This window comes from Haliotis rubra, unplaced genomic scaffold (genome assembly GCF_003918875.1).
Source record: "Haliotis rubra isolate DU_JTF1 unplaced genomic scaffold, ASM391887v1 Scf907, whole genome shotgun sequence".
Classification (NCBI taxonomy): Eukaryota; Metazoa; Mollusca; class Gastropoda; order Lepetellida; family Haliotidae; genus Haliotis; species Haliotis rubra.
The window spans coordinates 110,317-133,262 of NW_025767643.1; the positions used below are offsets into that span (position 1 = coordinate 110,317).

Consider the following 22,946-nt stretch of genomic DNA (forward strand, 5'->3'; position numbering starts at 1 on the left):
TTTTGTAATATGATTCCTTTACGACGCAGAGCTCCTTAGCACATAACAGTATCAGTTGGTATGTCTGTTGAAGGTAAATGGTTTGCACACGACCCTTCTCCTTGACCTGACACGTAAGATCTTCCGACGCCGAACTGGGGGCTATTTATACCGCACCTGCAGAACTCAGCCCCGGGATCTAAAGAACCAAATAAACAACTTGGAAAAGTCATTTAGAGTAAAGGAAATGAAGTTAATATGTGTGTAGACATTTGGTGTGGTGTAACGTGTCAGAGGCAGCACCAAGAGCTACACAAACCTTGCTATGTAACACTTTAATAGCAGCAGTACATTGATAGCTAGGAGTGAGTGAGTGAGTGAGTTGGGTTTTATGCCGCTTTTAGCAATATTCCAGCAATATCACGGCGGGGGACACCAGAAATGGGCTTCACACATTGTTCCCATCCGGGTAATCGAACCCGGGCCTTCGGCGTGACGAGCCAACGCTTTAACCACTAGGCTACCCCACCGCCCCTGATAACTAGGACCATAAAATGACCACGATATACTGCTGGAACTAGCTATGCTATGTTGTTTTACACTCGCTGTGCCCGGCAGGTATAAGCTAGCTATACTCATACTATACACCAGCAATACCCTTTCGGTCTAAATTAGCAATACCCTGTTGTTTTAAACTAGTTGTATTCTGTTATATCAGATACACTCGCCTGCACTGTAACGAACCTGTAGATTGCGTTATGCAGTACAGGTAACTGATTGTGATTGTGGTGATATCTCAGCCTCAGATGTGTTATACAGTACAGGTACGTGATTGTGGTGATATCTCAGCCTCAGATGTGTTATACAGTACAGGTACGTGATTGTGGTGATATCTCAGCCTCAGATGTGTTATTCAATACAGGTAGGTGATTGTGGTGATATTCCAGCTTCAGATTGTGTTATTCAATACAGGTAGGTGATTGTGGTGATATCTCAGCCTCAGATGTGTTATTCAATACAGGTAGGTGATTGTGGTGATATTCCAGCTTCAGATTGTGTTATTCAATACAGGTAGGTGATTGTGGTGATATCTCAGCCTCAGATGTGTTATTCAATACAGGTAGGTGATTGTGGTGATATTCCAGCTTCAGATTGTGTTATTCAATACAGGTAGGTGATTCTGGTGATATTCCAGCTTCAAATTGTGTTATTCAATACAGGTAGGTGATATCTCAGATTCAGATGTGTTATACAATACAGGTACGTGATTGTGGTGACATTACAGCCTCAGATTGTGTAATAAAGTAAAGGTACGCTAAAGACCCGGGTTCGATTCCCCACATGGGTACAATGTGTGAAGCCCATTTTTGGTGTCCCCCGCTGTGATATTGCTGGAACATTGCTTAAGGCGGCGTAAAACTAAACCCACTCACTCACTTGTTTGGTAGTGACCCGACTATCATCAGGTCGCAGTCATACAGCCCGAATATTTCAGAATACAATGTTAAACAATAACAAGCATTCTATAACTAGACAATAAATTGTCTAGACTTGTTTCTATTCATCCCGTCTAATGTTGATTCCATAGTGCTACCCCACTTCGATGCCTTTCCACATATTATATAATGAGTAACACACTCAGACACGTTAATAGTCTTTCAGCCAGCCCAACCAATCCATTAAAACAGACCGAGCAGGCAAGGCAACAAGTACCATATTATAACGTCTTTTAATAGGACGCGACAAATCATCAAGAAATATGATACATTTTGTCACATTCAGCATCTTGTTAGACATTTGCATTTCAACTGTCCCCTTGATGCGTTTAAACTCGTTGCTATAAGGCATGTTACAAGTGTAACACTTAATAAGTGATAACACCAGGAATGAGCTTCGCACATTGTACCCATGTGGGGCTTCGAACCTGGGTATTCCGCGTAAGGAGCGAACGCTTTAACCACTAGGCTACAACACTGGTCCTGTGACACTTATGAGATGAAGGAGATGATATAGGCATAATGAGGAGATTACAAATTGACGCAAATTACAAATACATTAAGATTATTAATTTATTTATTATTCTAAGCGTAATATATCTGATGTAACAACACATTATCATTGTGGAGCATGTTTGTGACTATGTCTACACACTACCATGTGCCTTGAACGCGGAAATGGAAACACTGTATACAGGGAATGTACACGGAAAACAATGAAAACCTTCATATACGACATATCAATGAAATCCACAAACACAAAATGTTTTAAGCATATTGCGATGGGTATCTTGAGTGGATACATTTCACAACCGTTTCCATCTTAAGTCGTTCATTCAATATCTCCTTTACAACACTTCACACTCTTCGCTCTAAATTACCAAAGAATACCCCCACCCCCAGTGCACTGGGTGAGTGAGTGAGTGGGTTTTACGCCGCTTTTAGCAATATTCCAGCAATTTCACGGCGGGGGGCACCAGAAATGGGCTTCACACATTGTACCCATGTGGGGAATCGAACCCGGGTCTTCAGCGTGACGAGCGAACGCCTTAACCACCGCCCCACCTGTCCACCGTGTACTGAGCAAAACAGGGAAAGGATGCCTTTCATGAAATTGTGTTTCAGTCGTCATTACAAAAGCATATAACAAACTGACGGTTATAACAAACTGTCTTTTCACTCGATCACTTGTATTTTTTAGTCCAAATAGTGTCCACCACGAAACGTAATGCTCCATTTGAATTCGTTATAACCGTAGTTGAGTGTATTCGTTGTCGCTTTTAGACACTTTATGGAACAAGTGGGATCATTATACTGAAGACAGAGCACACAGATTCATAAAATATCTACAAATATATATATATGATACAGAACCTTTTGTTTCAGTGCATATATATCACCACTGTGAACAATATTTACCTATTCGTGTTTACTGATACTGCATCGGATGCAAGTTCTTGCAGCTACCGTTTGAGTACCGATAACCTCACAACTCGATCGGGCCTCTTCTGTTTAGACATCAGTGCTACGGGTCGGGCTGGAGGGTTGTCTGTCAGAAGCGGCAGGGCATACCCGAAGATTACTAAACCAGTCCCGAAGTAAATTGAACACCTTTCTGGTACACACAAACGCAACACATACAAACAAGCCCTGGAAAGTGTTAAAAATAATGTACGTGTACCAGATAACAGTGTAGGGAAACATAGACGCCAGGAACCCCAGCATCAGCGTCAAGCCCATCACAACAGCCAGTTTAGCACAAATACGAAATTTGAAATCAACACCTTTGCCCAAATAGGCGGCAGATTGTTTTTCAGTATCCACTATATTCTTGGACGCAATGGAAAAAAACCCGAAGTTGAGACAAATGAGAATAAACAAAGGCACGGCAAAGAACACAAGCAGGCCTCGTTTGTTTGTTATCCAGCATAACCCACGTCCGTAATTGGGCTTAAATTGACTTTCAGAGACCACGTTGTCGACAGTTACGGCTGCCGTTACAAGAACGAGGGCAACTCCCCTGACATAAACGTTGTAAAATAGGAACCTCTTCGACGACTTCCCACCATCGCCCGCCTTGACAAAACTCTTGGAAAATGTGAACCACACGTCTGCCGCCATTACGTTCATCCACAAGAATGCGTCCAGGAACAGATAGTGCATTAATGCCGCGACAGCTTCACATGATGTTGGATGACTTTCTGCAAGCGGCGCGAGAAGCACAGTCAGGTTGGCAAAGAACAACGAGGTGGTTAGAGAGAGGAGTATTTTCCCAGGAATATTTCTCAGTGTTTTTATGACGGCATATACACTGATCGTGGCAAGCAGTCCCAACAACGACACAATTAATCCTACTGAGGTTACTATACCTGCTGTTAGTGTAAAATTAAATGCTATCTTTGTGTCAATGAACGGGACAGTTTCTGTAAAATTCTGCGTCAAATTTGTACATACGTATGCATATACTCCATCGAAATCATATTCCGTTTTATCGTACACGTACCCCGATTTAGTCTCCAAGGTGCCGTTTTCAGAAATGGCAAACTCACTTGCATTTAACTGAAGTCTTGGGCAATCAATGGTGATGTTCGCCGTTGAATTGTTAGGATTAAAATCCAACACGTCAGCTGTATAGACACGACGACATTGCTGAATAAATGGGTCATACACTTGTGAAGAGGAACATGTGTGAGTGATATTCACCTCTTTTTGCACTACTTCTGTGGTGGATCCTACCGTCATGGATCCAGTGTTGGTATTCAAATCAAACAGAATTGAGAAAGAATACGATTTCCAGCCCCCAGTAGGTCCGCTTCCTGGTTTGATACACAACAGCGAATGGTAATTATTACATTGTGCGCACTCAGCATTATAAAACGTCAAACCATTATAATAGAACACAGGCTGCATGTGGGTACTGCTCTCACATCTAGACGCAATATCAGCGTCTTCGTAATCAGGGTCACACTGTTTAATGGCATCAGGTATACAGGGGCGATAATACCCATCTTTGTGCGGCGGAAGTGATCTAAGGCTGCAGTCGGGGTTGTCAAGCATTTCGCTCATTTTTGATCCAGCATTAAGATTCAAAGGCGTCCAGGATTGGCAGTCTACAGTGGGTTGCCACAACTGATAGGGTTCGTCGTGGCACCTAGCGCAGTACAAGTTGCGGTACACAAGACCGGTACGATTCCCTGTAACTGGTAGTCTCAGCATCAGATCCCTGTCACTTTTAGACTTGCATAATTCCTCAGTCTCAGATCCGAACCAGCTTTGGGGACAGCTGGCTACAGCTAAAATCCCGTCCTTCTTGGCCACAGTCGGGTCTTGTAGACAGCTGACGTAGGTTTCCATACCAGAAAGTGCCTCTGGCACCTCAGCATCTGAGGTTGAATTATAATCCATGCAACAGTCTCCCACAGTCCCACAATATTGGTCACAGGCACACCCCACCGAGGTGAAGTATCCCCGTGAAGCGAAGAGTTGTGTTTGATGTGTGTTTTTTGTACACGACCACTGGGAACACGACAGCTTCGCACCATCAGGTGTCTGTTCCGTAAACACTTCGTCCGAGACGATCAACATCAACTGCCTGAAGATTACGACGAGAAATAAAGCTTTACATCTGTGCTTCCCTGGTTTGTTCTCCATCGCGTGTCTAACAGTGAGAGTCTACACACTGGTGGTAAGTTGTCAGACGAGAAGCGCTTGGTAAAAATTGAGGTCGTACCGACCTACATTCCGGCGCACACTTTAACTCGTTGCTGCAGACCGTGGAATGGACGCATGGTGGCGAATCCCTCGGCGGACATAAACCTGGCATTAATATGACGTTGAGTACTCGGGCCCACGCGGGTTATGCTGATAATCACATGAAACTGCGTAAGAGGGAGGCGAGCAGAGTGTAGCTGGTAATTGAGATTGTATGTTATATAGGTTTTTTTAGAAGTCATGTATACAATCGTTATTGTATTTGGGCATCAAGTGAGACCAAATTGTCGCAAAACCAATTAATGGGAGAGCCTTTAGGTGGCTTAAAATAACTAAAACAGAAATAGGCGTAAGGGACGTATTATTTGTGGTTGACATTTTTCTCCCCGAAAGTAAGCGATAAGTAAACATTTATTGTGATTAAAGGTAGCTGGCAACCTCTTGAACAATGTAACAAAGTGTAGAATTGATTGAGAAATATTTGCCATAACACATTGCCAACATATTAAACTTAGCTAGAAGCGTAACATAGGCACATCTAAAAGGCAAATAGCATTAAATTAAATGTAATGAGCAAAACAATGCGGATCATATTATTCCCACCCAGATGTTAAGGCAGTTGTGAGTGAATGAATGTGTATACAAGGCGTTCATTTCCTACTTTAATTTACGAATCTCATCTTGGGTACCCCACATCGATGTATGACTGCATGGCTGTAGTGCATGCATTAATATTGCAGCCCCAGCCTGGTGATACAGTAAGTACCATCTCCTGGATGAGGTACACAGCCCGACATGACCGCCACCTGGGCTCTAGGAAAGTCATTATATGCAAGTACACGCAAGAGGCAATTCACTTACAGGCTCTCACGAGGCTCGTGGGCCACTCGGGATCTGTTCTACCTCAGAATCAGTATCTACTTGTGAAGTTAGCACATCTTGTCAGGTGTTCAGGGATGTACAGGTGACGTGTCAGTGCAATGATTTCGATGCATTATGGATACACAATGCAATTAAGAAAGTGGGGAAGTTATATTTGGGATAACACTTTTTCAGTTAAGTACAGATTCTAGTACTTTTGTTTGATTGAGTCCATTCCGGGATTCGAACCCACACAATCGGAGTCAGGCACCTAATCTCCAGCACACTAACCCACTCAGCCAGCACAAAATGGAAGCAGGACAACTGGTAGCAGCGCTGGCTGAGTGGGTTAGATGGGATAGATAGATATCCAACAAAAGTACTAGAATCTGTACTTTACTGAGAAACCATAATCCCCAAAATGACATGGTCTCCATACAGCCACAGCTGAAGTTACAGAGGAGCAATAGAGGCAAAGCCATCGCTACTAGAGTGGCTGGTTTAAGGCATCTGACCAATATTACTGTTTTATTAAAGGTGTGTCAGCTTAACGTGGAAGCAGAAGCACAAAGGGATCCAGATATCATGTCTTCACTTTGGTGAAAACAACATGAATGACGCTGACAAGGTGGAAACATAATCGGGCCAAAACAGAATTTGAACAGACAATCATAGGTTACTGATGTCCTCAAAGGGACACAACTCGCCACAGAAAAACAACAGCCCCAGATACTGGATCACCCATACTGCCAACACTTAATTGAGATTATCAATAATTTCCATCCAAAATTAGTAATTATGCCACAAGGAGAGTAATCGTGAAGCGTAATTACCAGGATGGATTTAACTGTTTTGATAAAACAATAGAAATTATAAATGAATAAAAGATAAACAAAAACATATTTGACCTGCTGCATTACATACACATACACTTCTCAGAACCTGTAAGTCCAGCCATCATTGATGTGAAACAGAAGCTATCAGTAATTGTTTGGAACAATTTGTTTGGCACCAAAGTTTCAATGGTTTGCATTTATGTGTACAGGTTTTCATAATACAGCCATATGAATGGGGTTCAAGTCTTCATTGTGGCAGACAGGGTTCAGGTCTTCATTGTGACAGATGGGGCACAAGTCTTCTTTGTGGCAGATGGGGTTCAGGTCTTCATTGTGACAGATGGGGCACAAGTCTTCTTTGTGGCAGATGGGGTTCAGGTCTTCATTGTGACAGATGGGGCACAAGTCTTCTTTGTGGCAGATGGGGTTCAGGTCTTCATTGTGACAGATGGGGCACAAGTCTTCTTTGTGGCAGATGTAGTTCAAGTCTCATTGTGGCAGATGTAGTTCAGGTCTTCATTGTGGAAGATGTAGTTCAGGCCTTCATTGCGGCAGATGGGGTTCAGGCCTTCATTGCGGCAGATGGGGTTCAGGCCTTCATTGTGGCAGATGGGGTTCATGTCTCCATCGTGGCAGATGGCGTTCAGGTCTTCATTGTGGCAGATTGGGTTCAGGCCTTCATTGTGACAGATGGGGTTCAGGCCTTCATTGCGGCAGATGGGGTTCAGGCCTTCATTGCGGCAGATGGGGTTCAGGCCTTCATTGTGGGAGATGTAGTTCAGGCCTTCATTGCGGCAGATGGGGTTCAGGCCTTCATTGCTGCAGATGAGGTTCAGGCCTTCATTGCGGCAGATGGGGTTCAGGCCTTCATTGTGACAGATGGGGTTCAGGCCTTCATTGCGGCAGATGGGGTTCAGGCCTTCATTGTGGCAGATGGGGTTCAGGCCTTCATTGTGACAGATGGGGTTCAGGCCTTCATTGCGGCAGATGGGGTTCAGGCCTTCATTGTGACAGATGGGGTTCAGGCCTTCATTGCGGCAGATGGGGTTCAGGCCTTCATTGTGGCAGATGGGGTTCATGTCTCCATCGTGGCAGATGGCGTTCAGGTCTTCATTGTGACAGATGGGGTTCAGGCCTTCATTGCGGCAGATGGGGTTCAGGCCTTCATTGTGGCAGATGGGGTTCATGTCTCCATCGTGGCAGATGGGGTTCAGGTCTTCATTGTGGCAGATTGGGTTCAGGCCTTCATTGTGACAGATGGGGTTCAGGCCTTCATTGCGGCAGATGGGGTTCAGGCCTTCATTGCGGCAGATGGGGTTCAGGCCTTCATTGTGGGAGATGTAGTTCAGGCCTTCATTGCGGCAGATGGGGTTCAGGCCTTCATTGCTGCAGATGAGGTTCAGGCCTTCATTGCGGCAGATGGGGTTCAGGCCTTCATTGTGACAGATGGGGCCTTCAGGCCTGGGGTTGTCTTCATTGTGGCAGATGGGGTTCAGGTCTTCATTGTGACAGATGGGGTTCAGGCCTTCATTGCGGCAGATGGGGTTCAGGCCTTCATTGTGACAGATGGGGTTCAGGCCTTCATTGCGGCAGATGGGGTTCAGGCCTTCATCGTGGCAGATGGGGTTTCAGGTCTTCATTGTGGCAGATGGGGTTCAGGTTTTGCCAACACAACACAAATGACAAGTGAAACTAGACTGACACAAAAAACCTGGAAACATTAACAGGTTTTAACATTCCTTAAATACCAAACTAGAACATTACGTTAATGAGGAGTATATGTTCCCCTGTCAGATGCTACAGTATATGTGAACAATATCACAGAATATCATCTGCTTGAAAAGTCACATTGCTTCACATGAAAACCTTATCACCACTATTTTTACTTTTGATATATCCATTGACAGGACTACAGCCACATTTTTATATAATAGGATGAAATCTCAACCCCTGTAGTAAATAATGGTATCCTTTATCATGACGGTGTGTGTGTGTGTGTGTGTGTGTGTGTGTGTGTTTTATAAAGCCATCCCTTCAAGATTACCTTGTTTTATTGAGACCTCCCCCTTCCCCTTGAATCCCACTTAATACATGACAGGTCTTCATAGTTCACTCTGTTATACAGTTCAAGTAATGTGGTGTGGTAGCTAGTGGGTAAACGCCAACACCCACGTTTAAGATGAGTACTATGTGTGAAGCCTATTTCCGCTGTTATACTGCTGGACCACTGCCAACAGCAGTGTAAAACCATACTCTCATGCTCAGTTAAAAAGCAGAAAGGAAAATATTACTTGGCTCTCCTTGATATGAGACGTAACAAGACAGAGTAAAGTCTTATCTGTGTAGGTGTTGCCACATTGGGTAAACTAATCATATTCAGTGTACTGCTGCTTACAAACAGTTGAAGTAATGGTACACGTCTTCCCACTTACTGTACAGAGATGCTTTCACCATCTTATGTTTGTTCAACTTGGCTTGGTTTGTTTTTTGTTTAACACTGCACTCAGCAATATTCCAGCTATATGGTGCTAGTCTGTAAATAATAGAGTCCGGACCAGACAATCCAGTGATCAACACCATGAACATCGATTACAGCAATTAGGTGAGGTGAGGTGAAATTGGGTTTAACGTTGTGCTTGAGAATATTTCACTCATATGACGATGTGCATGCATGTGTATGTGTATGTGCGGCTGCTTGTACTAGCCCAGACTGAAGCTGGTGTTATAGTGCTAGCCCACTGAGATACCATGCCCGCAGTGAAGCATGAATACCCCACTCAGACACATTATACTGACTCCGAGCCGACCAGTCCTTGATGTACCCATTAATGCCGAGCGCCAGGTAGGGACCAACAAGTACCATATTTTAACGTCTTTTGGATTGAACCCGCGACCTTCCGCTCTCTGGGCGGACGCTCTAACCACTACACCTCGGAGGCGGTCCAAAGCAATTAGGATACGATGACATGTCTCAACCAGGTCAGCGAGCCCTGTTCGTCTATTACAACACACATAGTTTGCTGAAGACATTTTAACCCAGACCTTGACAGGTATGTTGAAGTTGGTGAGTGAGCGAGTTCAAACTTATTTCAAGTTTTATCATGTCACATCCCCGCTATTCCGGAGGAACCTGATGCAGGTTGTAGATTTTTAACTATTTTGGTGATATCCATGAGCACAGATACAGTGCAGTAAACATATCAACATTGGTCGGACAGAACCATACATTGACTTCTCTTTTCCTCACGAAGTTCATAGCCATGAGACTCAGAAACCATTCTTACAGAAGTAACACCTAGTCCAACACATAACACATCAGCAATTCGTCTTACTAAAAGTATTCTTGTTCTCACATAAGCTGTACAAAGACCATTCTAATTCATTCAAAGTACCCTTATTTACATAATTATTCAAGATAATAACCCATTAGAACAAAATGCAATATGCATGTTTAAATATTTACATTGGTGTCAGGAACGTTGTCTGGAAGTCTTTCCTGAGTAGTTTTGAATGTAGAAGTGGAATATTTAAGCCCAGCTGTAGACCTTTGACTTCCTAATCACTAAGAACTCATAATGAAATAAAGAAATAACATTTGGTGTCCAGAGAATCTGTTCATGTCCCTGTAGCACTTCATTTGCTTGTGAACACCAGGTGTTCTTGTCTCTGCAAAACTGTTCACAATCATCTCAAGATATTCTTGTCCCGGTAAAACAATAAACAAGCAACACCGTCTTCACAGTCTCATTTATCGACCTCTGGGCTGGCCTCTGTCGGACCGGGGAAATGAGCATCAAAACTGATCGGCTGGCACTCCAGGCTGCGGAGGTTGACAAGGACTGCAGTTGACGTCTGGCTGAACCGTGGGATTGACACCAGGACAACTTCCTGCCCATTAGGACCTGCCGGCAGACAGAACATACAAAGCATGAGACGACACAGTTCTTAAACTGTGTTAAAATTATTACCATAAAACATTGAGTTTAAAGCCAGGATGTAGCTACTGATCCTGAATCTAAACACTACAATGTCACATGAATAACTAATTCCTCCTGCAATGTCATGATGGCATGATATCTTCTTACTACAGTCGAACCTCATTTACTCGGACCCCGTATATCCGGAAACCCTGCCTTCCGGACGATTTTTTTGTGAAACAAAACTTAGCTTCAGTATTTGTACTTTCTTAGCCAGACCCTGCGCTTCCGGACCCTTACGGAGAGTTTTGAAACCGTTTCCATAGATTTCCATTGAAAAATGATCCTGTTATCCAGACAGAAAGATCTGTGTGCATGTGCATGTGTATGTTTACTGCATGACTAAGTGTCTTCATTTGTTAATCTCTCGGCAGGCGTTTGATGTGAATTGATTAATTACCCATCAAAACACTAGGGATGTCTGTCACTTCAGTTGTTAATTAGGATTTGGCAGGTGTGAGAACATCTCATCAATAATGAAAACACGTGTTAATTAGGATTAGGATTACTAGTAACTACATTGTAATTGTACTGTACATGAATATATTTTCAATATACATCGTCAATACGTTTTGCTTGTTTGATCCAGTTAACCAGACGCCTCGCTATCCAGACCGAGTGTAACCAAAATGTCCGCATAAACGGGGTTCGACTGTATATCACAAGATTCTAGATATGTTATTTTCAAAATTACTTTTGAATGCCAGTCTGCTGGATTATCAGGAACTCCTTAATGGTGTCCAAATGGTAACATAACATCTATGTTTCATCCATGCTAGGTACACCACTACGGGGTTATGTGAAGAAGTTGTTTTGTCTTTCATCGCTGTCATTAGACCAGGTGTCTATATTATGCAACATACGCTACCTTTAAACATCTTGGTTCCGTACTCCTTACAATTGCCGGCGAAGTAGACATGAGGGCAGTGGTTGATGATAAATGGGTCGTCACTATAGAAGGGGTAGCACCCTGTGGAGATACATGCAACAGGATCTTAGTACATCAGTGTAGACACAGTGAACTACAGTTATAACAAACTCAAGTCATCAACACTAACTTTAGTCTGATGTAAGCATTTCAACAGAAATGACAGTAAGCAGGACCACAAAAACAGTTGGTTATAGCATGTTTGTTATAAGTGTTTTGCTATAAACATAGCATACTGTACCAATCCTGGCAGGGCTGGGGTGCTGAAGATCAGTGCTAACACAGACAGTGAGCGAGTATGGTTTTACGCCACTTTTAACAATATTCCTGCAATATCACAGTGGGGGATACCAGAACTTGGCTTCACACCAGGTCTCCAGCATGACGAGCGGACACTTTAACCATTAGGCTACCCCAACCCGCAAACTGGCGAACAGACAGAAGCGGAGGGCCCCAATCCATCAAGCTGTATGAACCATCTTTAATGGATATGAGATTATCAGACTCTGCAACATGGCTGATTGTGCGGTGCTGTTCATGCTGTCGACCACTGGTTTACTCGGTCCAGACTCGATACTTTACAGGTCGTCATGACATAGCTCACACCTTGCTGACAGCAGCATCAACAAACTCAAACAATTCAATATGAGAAGTCAGTTTCTCTATGCAGGTCAGGGGTTTGTTGTTTACCTGGAGTCTGGACGAGACAATCCTGTAGTGTGACCCTGCTTACAGCCATGCTATAGGGAGACAATGGTACACCATCACGTCACCCTGGAGTCTGGACAAGACAATCCTGTAGTGTGATCCTGCTTACAGCCATTCTATAGGGATACAATGGTACACCATCACATCACCCTGGAGTCTGGACAAGACAATCCTGTAGTGTGATCCTGCTTACAGCCATGCTATAGGGATACAATGGTACACCATCACGTCACCCTGGAGTCTAGACAAGACAATCCTGTAGTGTGATCCTGCTTACAGCCATGCTATAGGGATACAATGGTACACCATCACGTCACCCTGGAGTCTGGACAAGACAATCCTGTAGTGTGATCCTGCTTACAGCCATTCTATAGGGATACAATGGTACACCATCACATCACCCTGGAGTCTGGACAAGACAATCCTGTAGTGTGATCCTGCTTACAGCCATTCTATAGGGATACAATGGTACACCATCACATCACCCTGGAGTCTGGACAAGACAATCCTGTAGTGTGATCCTGCTTACAGCCATGCTATAGGGATACAATGGTGCACCATCACATCACCCTGGAGTCTAGACAAGACAATCCTGTAGTGTGATCCTGCTTACAGCCATGCTATAGGGATACAATGGTACACCATCACATCACCCTGGAGTCTAGACAAGACAATCCTGTAGTGTGATCCTGCTTACAGCCATGCTATAGGGATACAATGGTACACCATCATGTCACCCTGGAGTCTAGACAAGACAATCCTGTAGTGTGATCCTGCTTACAGCCATGCTATAGGGATACAATGGTACACCATCATGTCACCCTGGAGTCTAGACAAGACAATCCTGTAGTGTGATCCTGCTTACAGCCATGCTATAGGGATACAATGGTACACCATCACGTCACCCTGGAGTCTAGACAAGACAATCCTGTAGTGTGATCCTGCTTACAGCCATGCTATAGGGATACAATGGTACACCATCATGTCACCCTGGAGTCTAGACAAGACAATCCTGTAGTGTGATCCTGCTTACAGCCATGCTATAGGGATACAATGGTACACCATCATGTCACCCTGGAGTCTAGACAAGACAATCCTGTAGTGTGATCCTGCTTACAGCCATGCTATAGGGATACAATGGTACACCATCACGTCCCCGGGAGTCTGGACAAGACAATCCTGTAGTGTGATCCTGCTTACAGCCATGCTATAGGGATACAATGGTACACCATCACGTCACCCAGCCTGATCAACAGAGCCATGTTACCTGCTCACAGCAGCATAGGTTGCTGGGGATACATTCTAGAACGGAATCTCCCCAAGGTGAGCGAGTGAGTAGGGTTTTACACGATTTTGAGTTAATATGGGGCATGGTGAGAAACCTGCCCTACAATGACCTCGAGGTATTTCAGCATTTCACTTAATGTATATTGGTCCTATTAAGGTGAAATACGAGTTTTGTTTGCTTGTGAAAATAGTTGAAATTAGGAACTTCACAGACCATTGCAAACACCCTCTGCTACAATACAATCATAATCATGGTAAATATTTGAATCTAATCCATGACAGGCAATCCTGGAGACAAAGGACATAACTCCACATAAAGAATTGCAGTCTTACTCCCAAATTCTTGTCTCATTGCCTATTATACCTTGATTGCGATCGATGTGTGAGGCTTCCAACACTGAACTGGTGCGGAGTATGGAAGAGTAAGCAAACAATGTGTTTATGGATGTACTATTGTGAATACTGACTTCCAAGTCCAGTGAGCTTGTTGAGGTCACTGTGAAACACGGTTCAAGCCTCCACATACTTTTCTTTGGGTACTTACTAAAATTACCATTCACACTGGATATTTATACCTATATACATATATAGACGCACACTTGCTGACTTGTAATTAAAGTTACAAGGAGAAATATTGAATGGTGGTTGAGTCATACTCAGTAAGCTAACACTGAACACGACGGAGCATGTTCCTTTCAGCCTTTCCTCCACAATGAGAAGGGTCAGTAGCTCTGTGACACTGCAGATGTATTGGTCGATACACAAGAAGTGCTAAACGTGTAACTACTGTCACTGAACCAGCCTCCTGGTTACAGGTGCGACATACCAAGTGTATCGGGTGCTGTGGGAGCCAGATGTCCCCACACCAGGGTCTTCTCCAGGATATCCAGGTCATCCTCCAGCGTGCTGTATCGCCAGATGTTTTGAACTGGCTGCCCGGAGGTCCCCAAAAATCTGTTGGGATACCCACAAATTGACATTTTCAACATGTTCAGATAACCTCATATTGATATTCTCAACCTCTTGGGATACCCTTATATTGATATTCTCAACCCCTTGGGATACCCTTATATTGATATTCTCAACCCCTTGGGATACCCTTATATTGATATCCTCAACCCCTTGGGATACCCTTATATTGATATCCTCAACCCTTTGGGATACCCTTATATTGATATCCTCAACCCCTTGGGATGATACCCTTATATTGATATTCTCAACCTCTTTCAATACCCTTATATCGATAGTCTCAACCTCTTTTGATACCCATATCTATTTACATTCTCACATTTCCAACCTCTTGCGATACCTTTACATTGACATTCTCACATTTTTAACCTCTTGCAATATCCTTATACTGTGACATTCTCTTTAATTTCAACCTCTTGCGATACCCTTATATTAACATTCTCACATTTTCAACCTCTTGGGATACCCATATATTGTCATTCCCACATTTTCAACCTCTTGTGATACCCTTATATTAATATTCACACATTTTCTACCTCTTGTGATACCCTTTTATCGACATTCTCACATTTTCAAATAGGTAATTAAAGTCAATGGGTCAATGAGGAGGGTATGTCTACAGTGTTGCAACGACTTCTACAAAGTTGTCAGAACCACCAGGACATACAAGGTGTCATGAGTTATCTCCCTTCAGACTAGCCACTCTGGTGATGTCCACATTATTGACTATGATACGAAACATAACAACACATTTAACACATGAAACTGCCAGCACCCAGATCACATGGCAGAACGCAAGTAGAAGCAATAAGCAGGCCACAAAGGGATGAAGAATAACACTGATGATGATTTGAGAACATAAGCTTCAACATGAGCTTCCTATAAACTTGAATCAAGTTTGGCTCAAATATTCCTCTGCTTCGATTTGAGAATTTGGGGAAGGGTTAAATGATTTAAGCCTCTGGTCCTGCAAACAAAATGCAACCATTACAAGAGGTCTATATCTGAAGAAATATTTTTAACCATGCTGCTAGTGCTAGGAACTATTTTCTGTACTTTTCACATTTTTGTAATTCCTGTTCTTACACCTAACCAAATAATGAAAGCATGTTGAACTCACTAGAGAAAAAAACAGTAACACCCTCAACATACCTGACACCGTCCACGCTAAGATCCAAGGGGTTGGTGACAGTGTTCATGGTGGGAAGACTGGGGGAACATACCTGACTCTGTCCATGCTGAGATCCAGGGGGTTGGTGACAGTGTTCATGGTGGGAGGACTGGGGGAACATACCTGACCCCGTCCACGCTGAGATCCAGGGGGTTGGTGACAGTGTTCATGGTGGGGAGGACTGGGGGAACATACCTGACTCCGTCCACGCTGAGATCCAGGGGGTTGGCGACAGTGTTCATGGTGGGGAGGACTGGGGGAACATACCTGACTCCGTCCACGCTGAGATCCAGGGGGTTGGTGACAGTGTTCATGGTGGAAGGACTTGGGAAACATACCTGACCCTGTCCACGCTGAGATCCAGGGGGTTGGTGACAGTGTTCATGGTGGAAGGACTTGGGAAACATACCTGACCCTGTCCACGCTGAGATCCAGGGGGTTTGCTGACAGTTTTCATGGTTCGGAATGTGTGTTTAATGGAGGATTTGGGGAACATACCTGACTCTGTCCACGCTGAGATCCAGGGGGTTGGTGACAGTGTTCATGGTGGGGAGGACTTGGGGAACATACCTGACTCCGTCCACGCTGAGATCCAGGGGGTTGGTGACAGTGTTCATGGTGGGGTATGCTGCGGACTGGGGAAACATACATCTGTGTAAGGGCTGTTGTGGCAGCACATGATTTGTAGGATCAGTTGCCCCAGGGAGAATGTCCACATCAACGCATGACTGAAATGGCATATCACACACATACAAAACTTATTGATGCATGGCATATCTCATATTATATTACACCCCATGATTTGTGGGAGAAGATCCGAGTTAGAATCTATCTTCAGTAACCCATGCTTGTTGTCAGAGGCGACTACCGGGATCGGGTGGTCAGGCTCGCTGACTTGGTTGACATGTCATCGTATCCCAATTGCGTAGATCGGTGCTCATGTTATTGATCACTGGATTGTCTGTTCCAGACTCGATTATTTACAGACCGCTGCCATATAGCTGGAATATTGCTGAGGGTGGCGTAAAAATAAACTGACTCATATTACCTTACAGGTGCATAACATGCATCGTACAAAATCAAATGGTTGACAAATGCACTTGGCTTGAAATCCCACTCACATTGGGCCAGCAGAAACAATGATGACTGCAGTAAAACACCAGATTGAATCAAATTATACTGAATTAAATATTCAAAAAGTTTTCCAAATGTGCGTGTGATCAAAGGGATTCTACTGCTTACTACTCACAGCGAGCTGTGTGACGACATCGTCTAAACTTTTCATTGCCTCCACAGTTCCTGCTGTTGTGTTCTTGGTCAGATATTTTGCCTGAAATGTCCAATATTGAGAATTAACTTGCTGAGATGCAAATCCACCTGAGAGTGAACAAGTGAACATTCTTTTATGTTTATGACAGTAAGCAATATTCTGCAGGGTTGGCAGTCAAGCTGCAATTGGAAGAATTATGTATAATATGATGCTTTTTTAATTAATAATCCTCCAAAAAGTATGCAGAATAAATCTTGTGATGGAGTAGGATCAATGACATTTCAACCCAAATGTCACAGCATCACTGTTTGATAAATGAATGATGGGAGGTCAAAACGATGAGAATTTGGGACATTTACCACTAAGCAAATGAGGGATTAAGGCACGAACAATGGTGTTTACGGAATCACATGTGTACATCTTAAACACTGGGACTCCTTCAAACCATGTGAAATAAGTTACAGCTACACATCCTGAAGAGCAGGTCGACCTAAGGGTTCCTGGGCTATTCATCAGACATCACTGAATACCTTGTTCAAACTCTCTTTATCCTGTAGAGAGCCACTGAGGCTGTTCCCTGCAAAGATGACGCGAACAATGTTTGCTGATGCTTCTTGCTGCCCTTCATCCCCCAACTGCCCGGTCACCAGGTCAATAAACATCTGAAGCTGGAACAGCTTCTCGGACTTGGCCCCGATGTCCAAACCAGACATTAAGGCCACATAACTGTAAAATTCATCCAAGCTCTTACATATATATGTGTTCGTTTAACTCACAAAACACAACCAAACCTTTTAAACAAAAATGAAATATTTACATATTTACTACTTTTTGCATTTTTGTCAGATAAAAAATGCCTGAAATGAATGGTGTCTGTATAATCACCCAATGATTAGGCTGTCAACATAATTGGAAACATTGGGTACAACAGTTCATGAGATATCGCGTTAACAAGAGTTTAAAAAGTGGTCAAAGTGGCGTGTTGACCTTGAAAATAAGGTCAAGGTCACCCAAATTGACTGGTGTCTACGTAATCCCCTAATGTAGGCTGTCACCAAATTTGAAGACAATGGGGACAATAGTTCATGAGATATCGCGTTAACAAGCTTTGGAAAAGTGGTCAAAGTGTTGTGGTGACCTTGAAAATAAGGTCAAGGTCACCCAAATCGACTGGTGTCTGCATAATCCCCCAATGTAGGCTGTCACCAAATTTGGAGACATTGGGTACAACAGTTCATGAGATATCGCATTAACAAGAATTGTGACGTCCGGGTGGACGCTGCTAAATACATAGTCCGACGGGGGACAAAAATGACTTCTGACAAGAGAGGAGTAGGGAGACTTACATCCTGCGTAATGTATTCAAACTATACCTGTCTTTTGTGAGTTTTGGCCTGTCCACCTGAGCGGGCAGGAGCTGGAACGTCCAGTCTTCAACATGGAACTTGCCCTTGTCATCTTCAGGCTCAACACCATACACGGCCACGATCACACCTGTCACATAGGAAGGGTTCCTGGTTTGAAAATCTGACACTGACTACTCAAACAGTGATTGTATTACTGATAAATCTTTAAATGATGAGTTCAGCATCCATACTCTGTTGTATACAGCAGAACTCAAAGTGGACAGAATTTGCCTCCATTCTTAAATTCATGCATATAGGATGCAACGTTTCCAATAAAACCCTGAGGAGACATGTTTCCTCCCTACTGATCATGTTGACAGACACCCTGTGTACCTGTGACTGATGTGTCCACCTTCATGTTTCCAAGCAGATAAATTCTCTGTAGTTCATCCTCCAACAGCAGCTTGTCAGCTTCATCAGTGTAGCGGGACCGGACCGGCTGTGGCATCAAGTTGTGCTGAAACAACAAGTAGACCCATAATGTCAATTGCCGTACTACGTCTTACATCAGCTGGGGGGGAATAGTAGATACTATAAGCCTTCAATCATAACAGTTAAATTACATTTGTGAAGTCATTCCATTGTCTGCTCGCTCCAATACTTTTCAGGAATGGAGCGATGTGTACCAGTTTCAAATTAAAGCCTTCATTTTGTCATTGAATTTTGATAACAGAAATAGTCCAAATACTTTGAATGTAATTTAAGTAGGGTAATATCCTCATAACTCTTCATTCCTTAAAAATAATGTGCCTCGGCTGCATTATTTTTAAGGAATGGAGAGTTACTCGGACATTACCTTCTTCTTAATGACCTGCGGTCTTCAACAGTATCTACATATCTGATTGGCTCACTTCTTGAAATATTGCAAAAAATACCACTACTACTAATACCCATCTCCACCATTGAAAGTGAAATCAAGATTAGATATGGAAACAAGTGATCCACACAAGTTTCTAAGCCATTGATCGTTTATGGTGTATATATTTACACACACAGAATTATTTTCAGAATTTCACCCCTCTTCAACTTTTCAGTATTTTTACTGCACTGGATTCAGCCTGTTGGGTACTTATGTAATAATGAAAAGACATTTCAAAATAATTACTAATCTTTACAAATGACTGAGCAGAGATAGACACCATTTGTCTTGCTTAAATAGTCCACTGTTCATTATGGACTAGCGGTTATGTAAAAACTGTATGTTAGGGATAAAACACAGGCTAGAAATAACTGACAAGTGTGTCACTGTTCATTCACAGTTCATTCAAGGCCACACCCAGTTGACATTCGTGCCCTAATATTATATTTAAATTGCAAATGATACCATAACTCAGCTAGTAGCAGACTCAGTGATAACTTATTGTACTTGATGGAAAGTTTTACAAAATATATTTGGACTTTTTCTACGTCCCTGTGGACATGCTAATAAATTTCATTGTGTACATTGTCAATTTTTATGCGTATAGTACGAAGGACTTCGTGTCCTGTAAATCCCTGCATAACAATGTATTAGTCACTATCAGACTGATCACAATGATAAGAACTCAGCCTATTGTCGAAGTGTCCAGTTATGGTGTTTCATGAAATGGTGAATGTATGAGCATAATGAAGAGAAGTTACATAATATACTAACCTCTTCACTAATTTCTTTGAGGATACTTGGCTTCAGTTCCATGTGTTTGAAGAGTGTTCCGATTACCACACACTTCTCGTCACTCTTCAGTTCATGCAGCTTCCTAATTTTGATGTCAGCCCCTAGAAAAATACATAATATTTATTTCAAACACTGAACAATCGTGACTGGTGGCTTATATAACATGCTGTAAACAACATATACATGAACAATATTTGACATCCATTTTTGTTTAACAAAGATGTTAACTTTTGAAACATGACAAAAAACCTGCATACAACCTAGTAACCCAGCAAAGAGTTGCCTTTGGAACTGAATGTTGAGGATGTAATTGAATAAAAATTATCATGATTATCAGTGTGTACTGTGCCTAAAATGTTTCATGTCATGTCATTCTGTGTCTTGGGAATCAGGAATTGTTTTCCATTGCAAAAACTATTTTGATACAGGTACAAGTGGATCTCATCATACATACATTAAAACTGACGAGGGCTGCGTAATATAACCGGTTTACCGGTATTTACTGGTTCAGACATGAAAACAATACGTATTGCAATTCGCTGATCGAAAACCGGTATTTTGACATGCATTCGGACAACTTCGAAACAGTCGGAAATCTTCGGATATTTCGGATATATTGTTCTTTTCCCTGTTTCATTAGTGCCATATGTTACTTACATTTCTATTTTGTCATGATTAAAAGTTTTTATAAGAGGTTAATCAATCATAGTGATTTTGTTGTGTTTTTGCTTTATAATCAAGCATTAACTCAATTATAAGTAGTTTTTGTTAAAAAAAAAATCCTTGCAATATATTGCAATACATATCGCAATACATGCTTCCGCATCGCAATATGAAAATTCTCTGCAATACCCACCCCTAAAACTGACAGATGCCTTATTAATCTTTACAAGTCAGAGAGAAATGCAAACATAAGCAACTTGTTGTGTAACCGTGGAGTTTTATTGTTCTCATCAGTAAAGAATACATCCTGTAATATATCCACCGGTCCGGGTTGTGAGTACACAGGTGTACTCTTGACCCATCTGAGGATTTAAGTTACCAATCCCAGGCCTACAGTAGTTGGTCACAAGTGAGTCATCATCAGTGAAATTCCCATAGACTTGCATGTTAATTAACTCTTGCAGGAATAACTTACATTCCAGTCGATTTGCTTTTAATACTTGTCTACCAGCTGGGAATCATCTCAGCTACATACACATAATTTCCATTCAATTTTCAGATGATTATATATATTAAGAAAACTACGACTATTTAAACAACATATATTAGACATACCAATCAGGTTTAACATGGCTATCTATGGGATAGATTAAAATTAAGTTGTACTTATGGCGTTTAATCAGGTGTCATTCGATAACTAATCAACGGAAAGATGAAAGAAAATTACGTACACGTAGCAGAAGATAATTTCCAAGATGTTTGCAAAATATCAAAATAAAGTGACTTCTACACAATTTATGAAAATTATTCTTGCAACAGATAATTAACATGAAAGTCTATGGAAATTTCACTAATGATGACTCACTTATGGCCAACTACTGTAGCACGAAGAGTAGACAAGGAGTTTATAAGAGATGCTTCATTTCACCTGATGAAGGAGTAAGATCATACTATGAAGTGTAATGTTCCTCAGAATAAAGATGTTGACATCCAAATATTCCTGCCTTTTTGTTGAACCATGTTTACTGTTGCAATGAGAAATGACTTCAACCATGACCATGATGACAGGCCAAAGTAGTCTGTAAATTCTCCAGTTTAAGTAATCACTAGCTGTCTTGACTGTATGAAGAAAGGTCCACATCGCCGAGAAACAGGGACATAAAATGAGCTAGTCAAAATTATGTAACCACATGATGCACCTTCCTGCGAAAACACTGATTATCAGTACACAGCTCATTAGCAGAGACCATATACCGGTATATGGTCTCTGTCATTAGGAAGCAACAGATCATTGCGTTTATTACTAAATTTGTAATGTATGTGTAAATATGCACCTGATAACTAATCTCGTTAAAGCACTTTTACCCCATTTATCTTTAGCAGCTTCGATTAGTTTCGGTCTCATCGTCAACAGCCTTTCCGCATACAGATGAGCATACTGCCGGCCAAAGTTTCTATCTTTCACGAGAAACCTTTCGCTGTGATCTACCAACTTGGTAGCCGCTCTTACATACGAATGTGTCTCAGAGGGTTCCGACAGCAGTTTCCCAACACCTTCAGGTGTCGGATTTGTAGAATAAATCATAGCTCACACACTATGTTTACAATAATCACAAAACGTTGTTTGTTCCTGATTGAAAAATGTGAGCTCCCGCCTTTGGAACTCCTTCTGTTGGGAAATCATTAAAATGTTCTCTAGGGGAAGTAACTCTCGTTTTAGAGAATCATACCACTAAGGAAACGAAACGAAGTATTATGTTCAGTCACATATTTCTATCTATTTTACGACACTATAAATATACGATTTTAATAAAACAACTGGGTATAACCTCGGGATTTCGTGAGGAACGCTTCAACTGGCATTTGCTGTTCAAGATACTCTTTCATTCCCTGGCTAGTGGAATAGTGGAAGTTTCAATAATGGCGTCAGTGTGCGAAATAGCCACTGGCCCACTAGCCCGTGGCATTTAAAAATCCAGTTGGGCCACTAAATCTCCACAATCACTGGCCCGACTGGCTAGTGAATTTTC

General features: G+C 42.3%; 2 protein-coding genes across 2 annotated transcripts; both read right to left on the reverse strand.

Annotated features, from left to right (window-relative positions):
- Window positions 1-2,190: 2,190 nt before the first annotated feature.
- On the reverse strand, window positions 2,191-5,258 carry LOC124264066. Its single transcript, XM_046698785.1, has one exon. The coding sequence runs from the start codon at window positions 5,124-5,126 to the stop codon at window positions 2,988-2,990; it is 2,139 nt and encodes a 712-aa protein (XP_046554741.1). The 5' UTR covers window positions 5,127-5,258; the 3' UTR covers window positions 2,191-2,987.
- A 5,357-nt stretch (window positions 5,259-10,615) lies between these two features.
- LOC124264070 (DNA polymerase delta subunit 2-like) lies at window positions 10,616-22,593 on the reverse strand. The gene is made up of 10 exons (XM_046698789.1): window positions 22,282-22,593; window positions 20,233-20,354; window positions 18,933-19,056; window positions 18,567-18,687; window positions 17,724-17,919; window positions 17,173-17,253; window positions 16,494-16,651; window positions 14,610-14,737; window positions 11,729-11,830; window positions 10,616-10,785 (listed from the first exon to the last, which is right to left on the reverse strand). The coding sequence occupies exons 1-10, from the start codon at window positions 22,499-22,501 to the stop codon at window positions 10,628-10,630; spliced, it is 1,410 nt and encodes a 469-aa protein (XP_046554745.1). The 5' UTR covers window positions 22,502-22,593; the 3' UTR covers window positions 10,616-10,627.
- Between the last annotated feature and the right edge of the window lie 353 nt (window positions 22,594-22,946).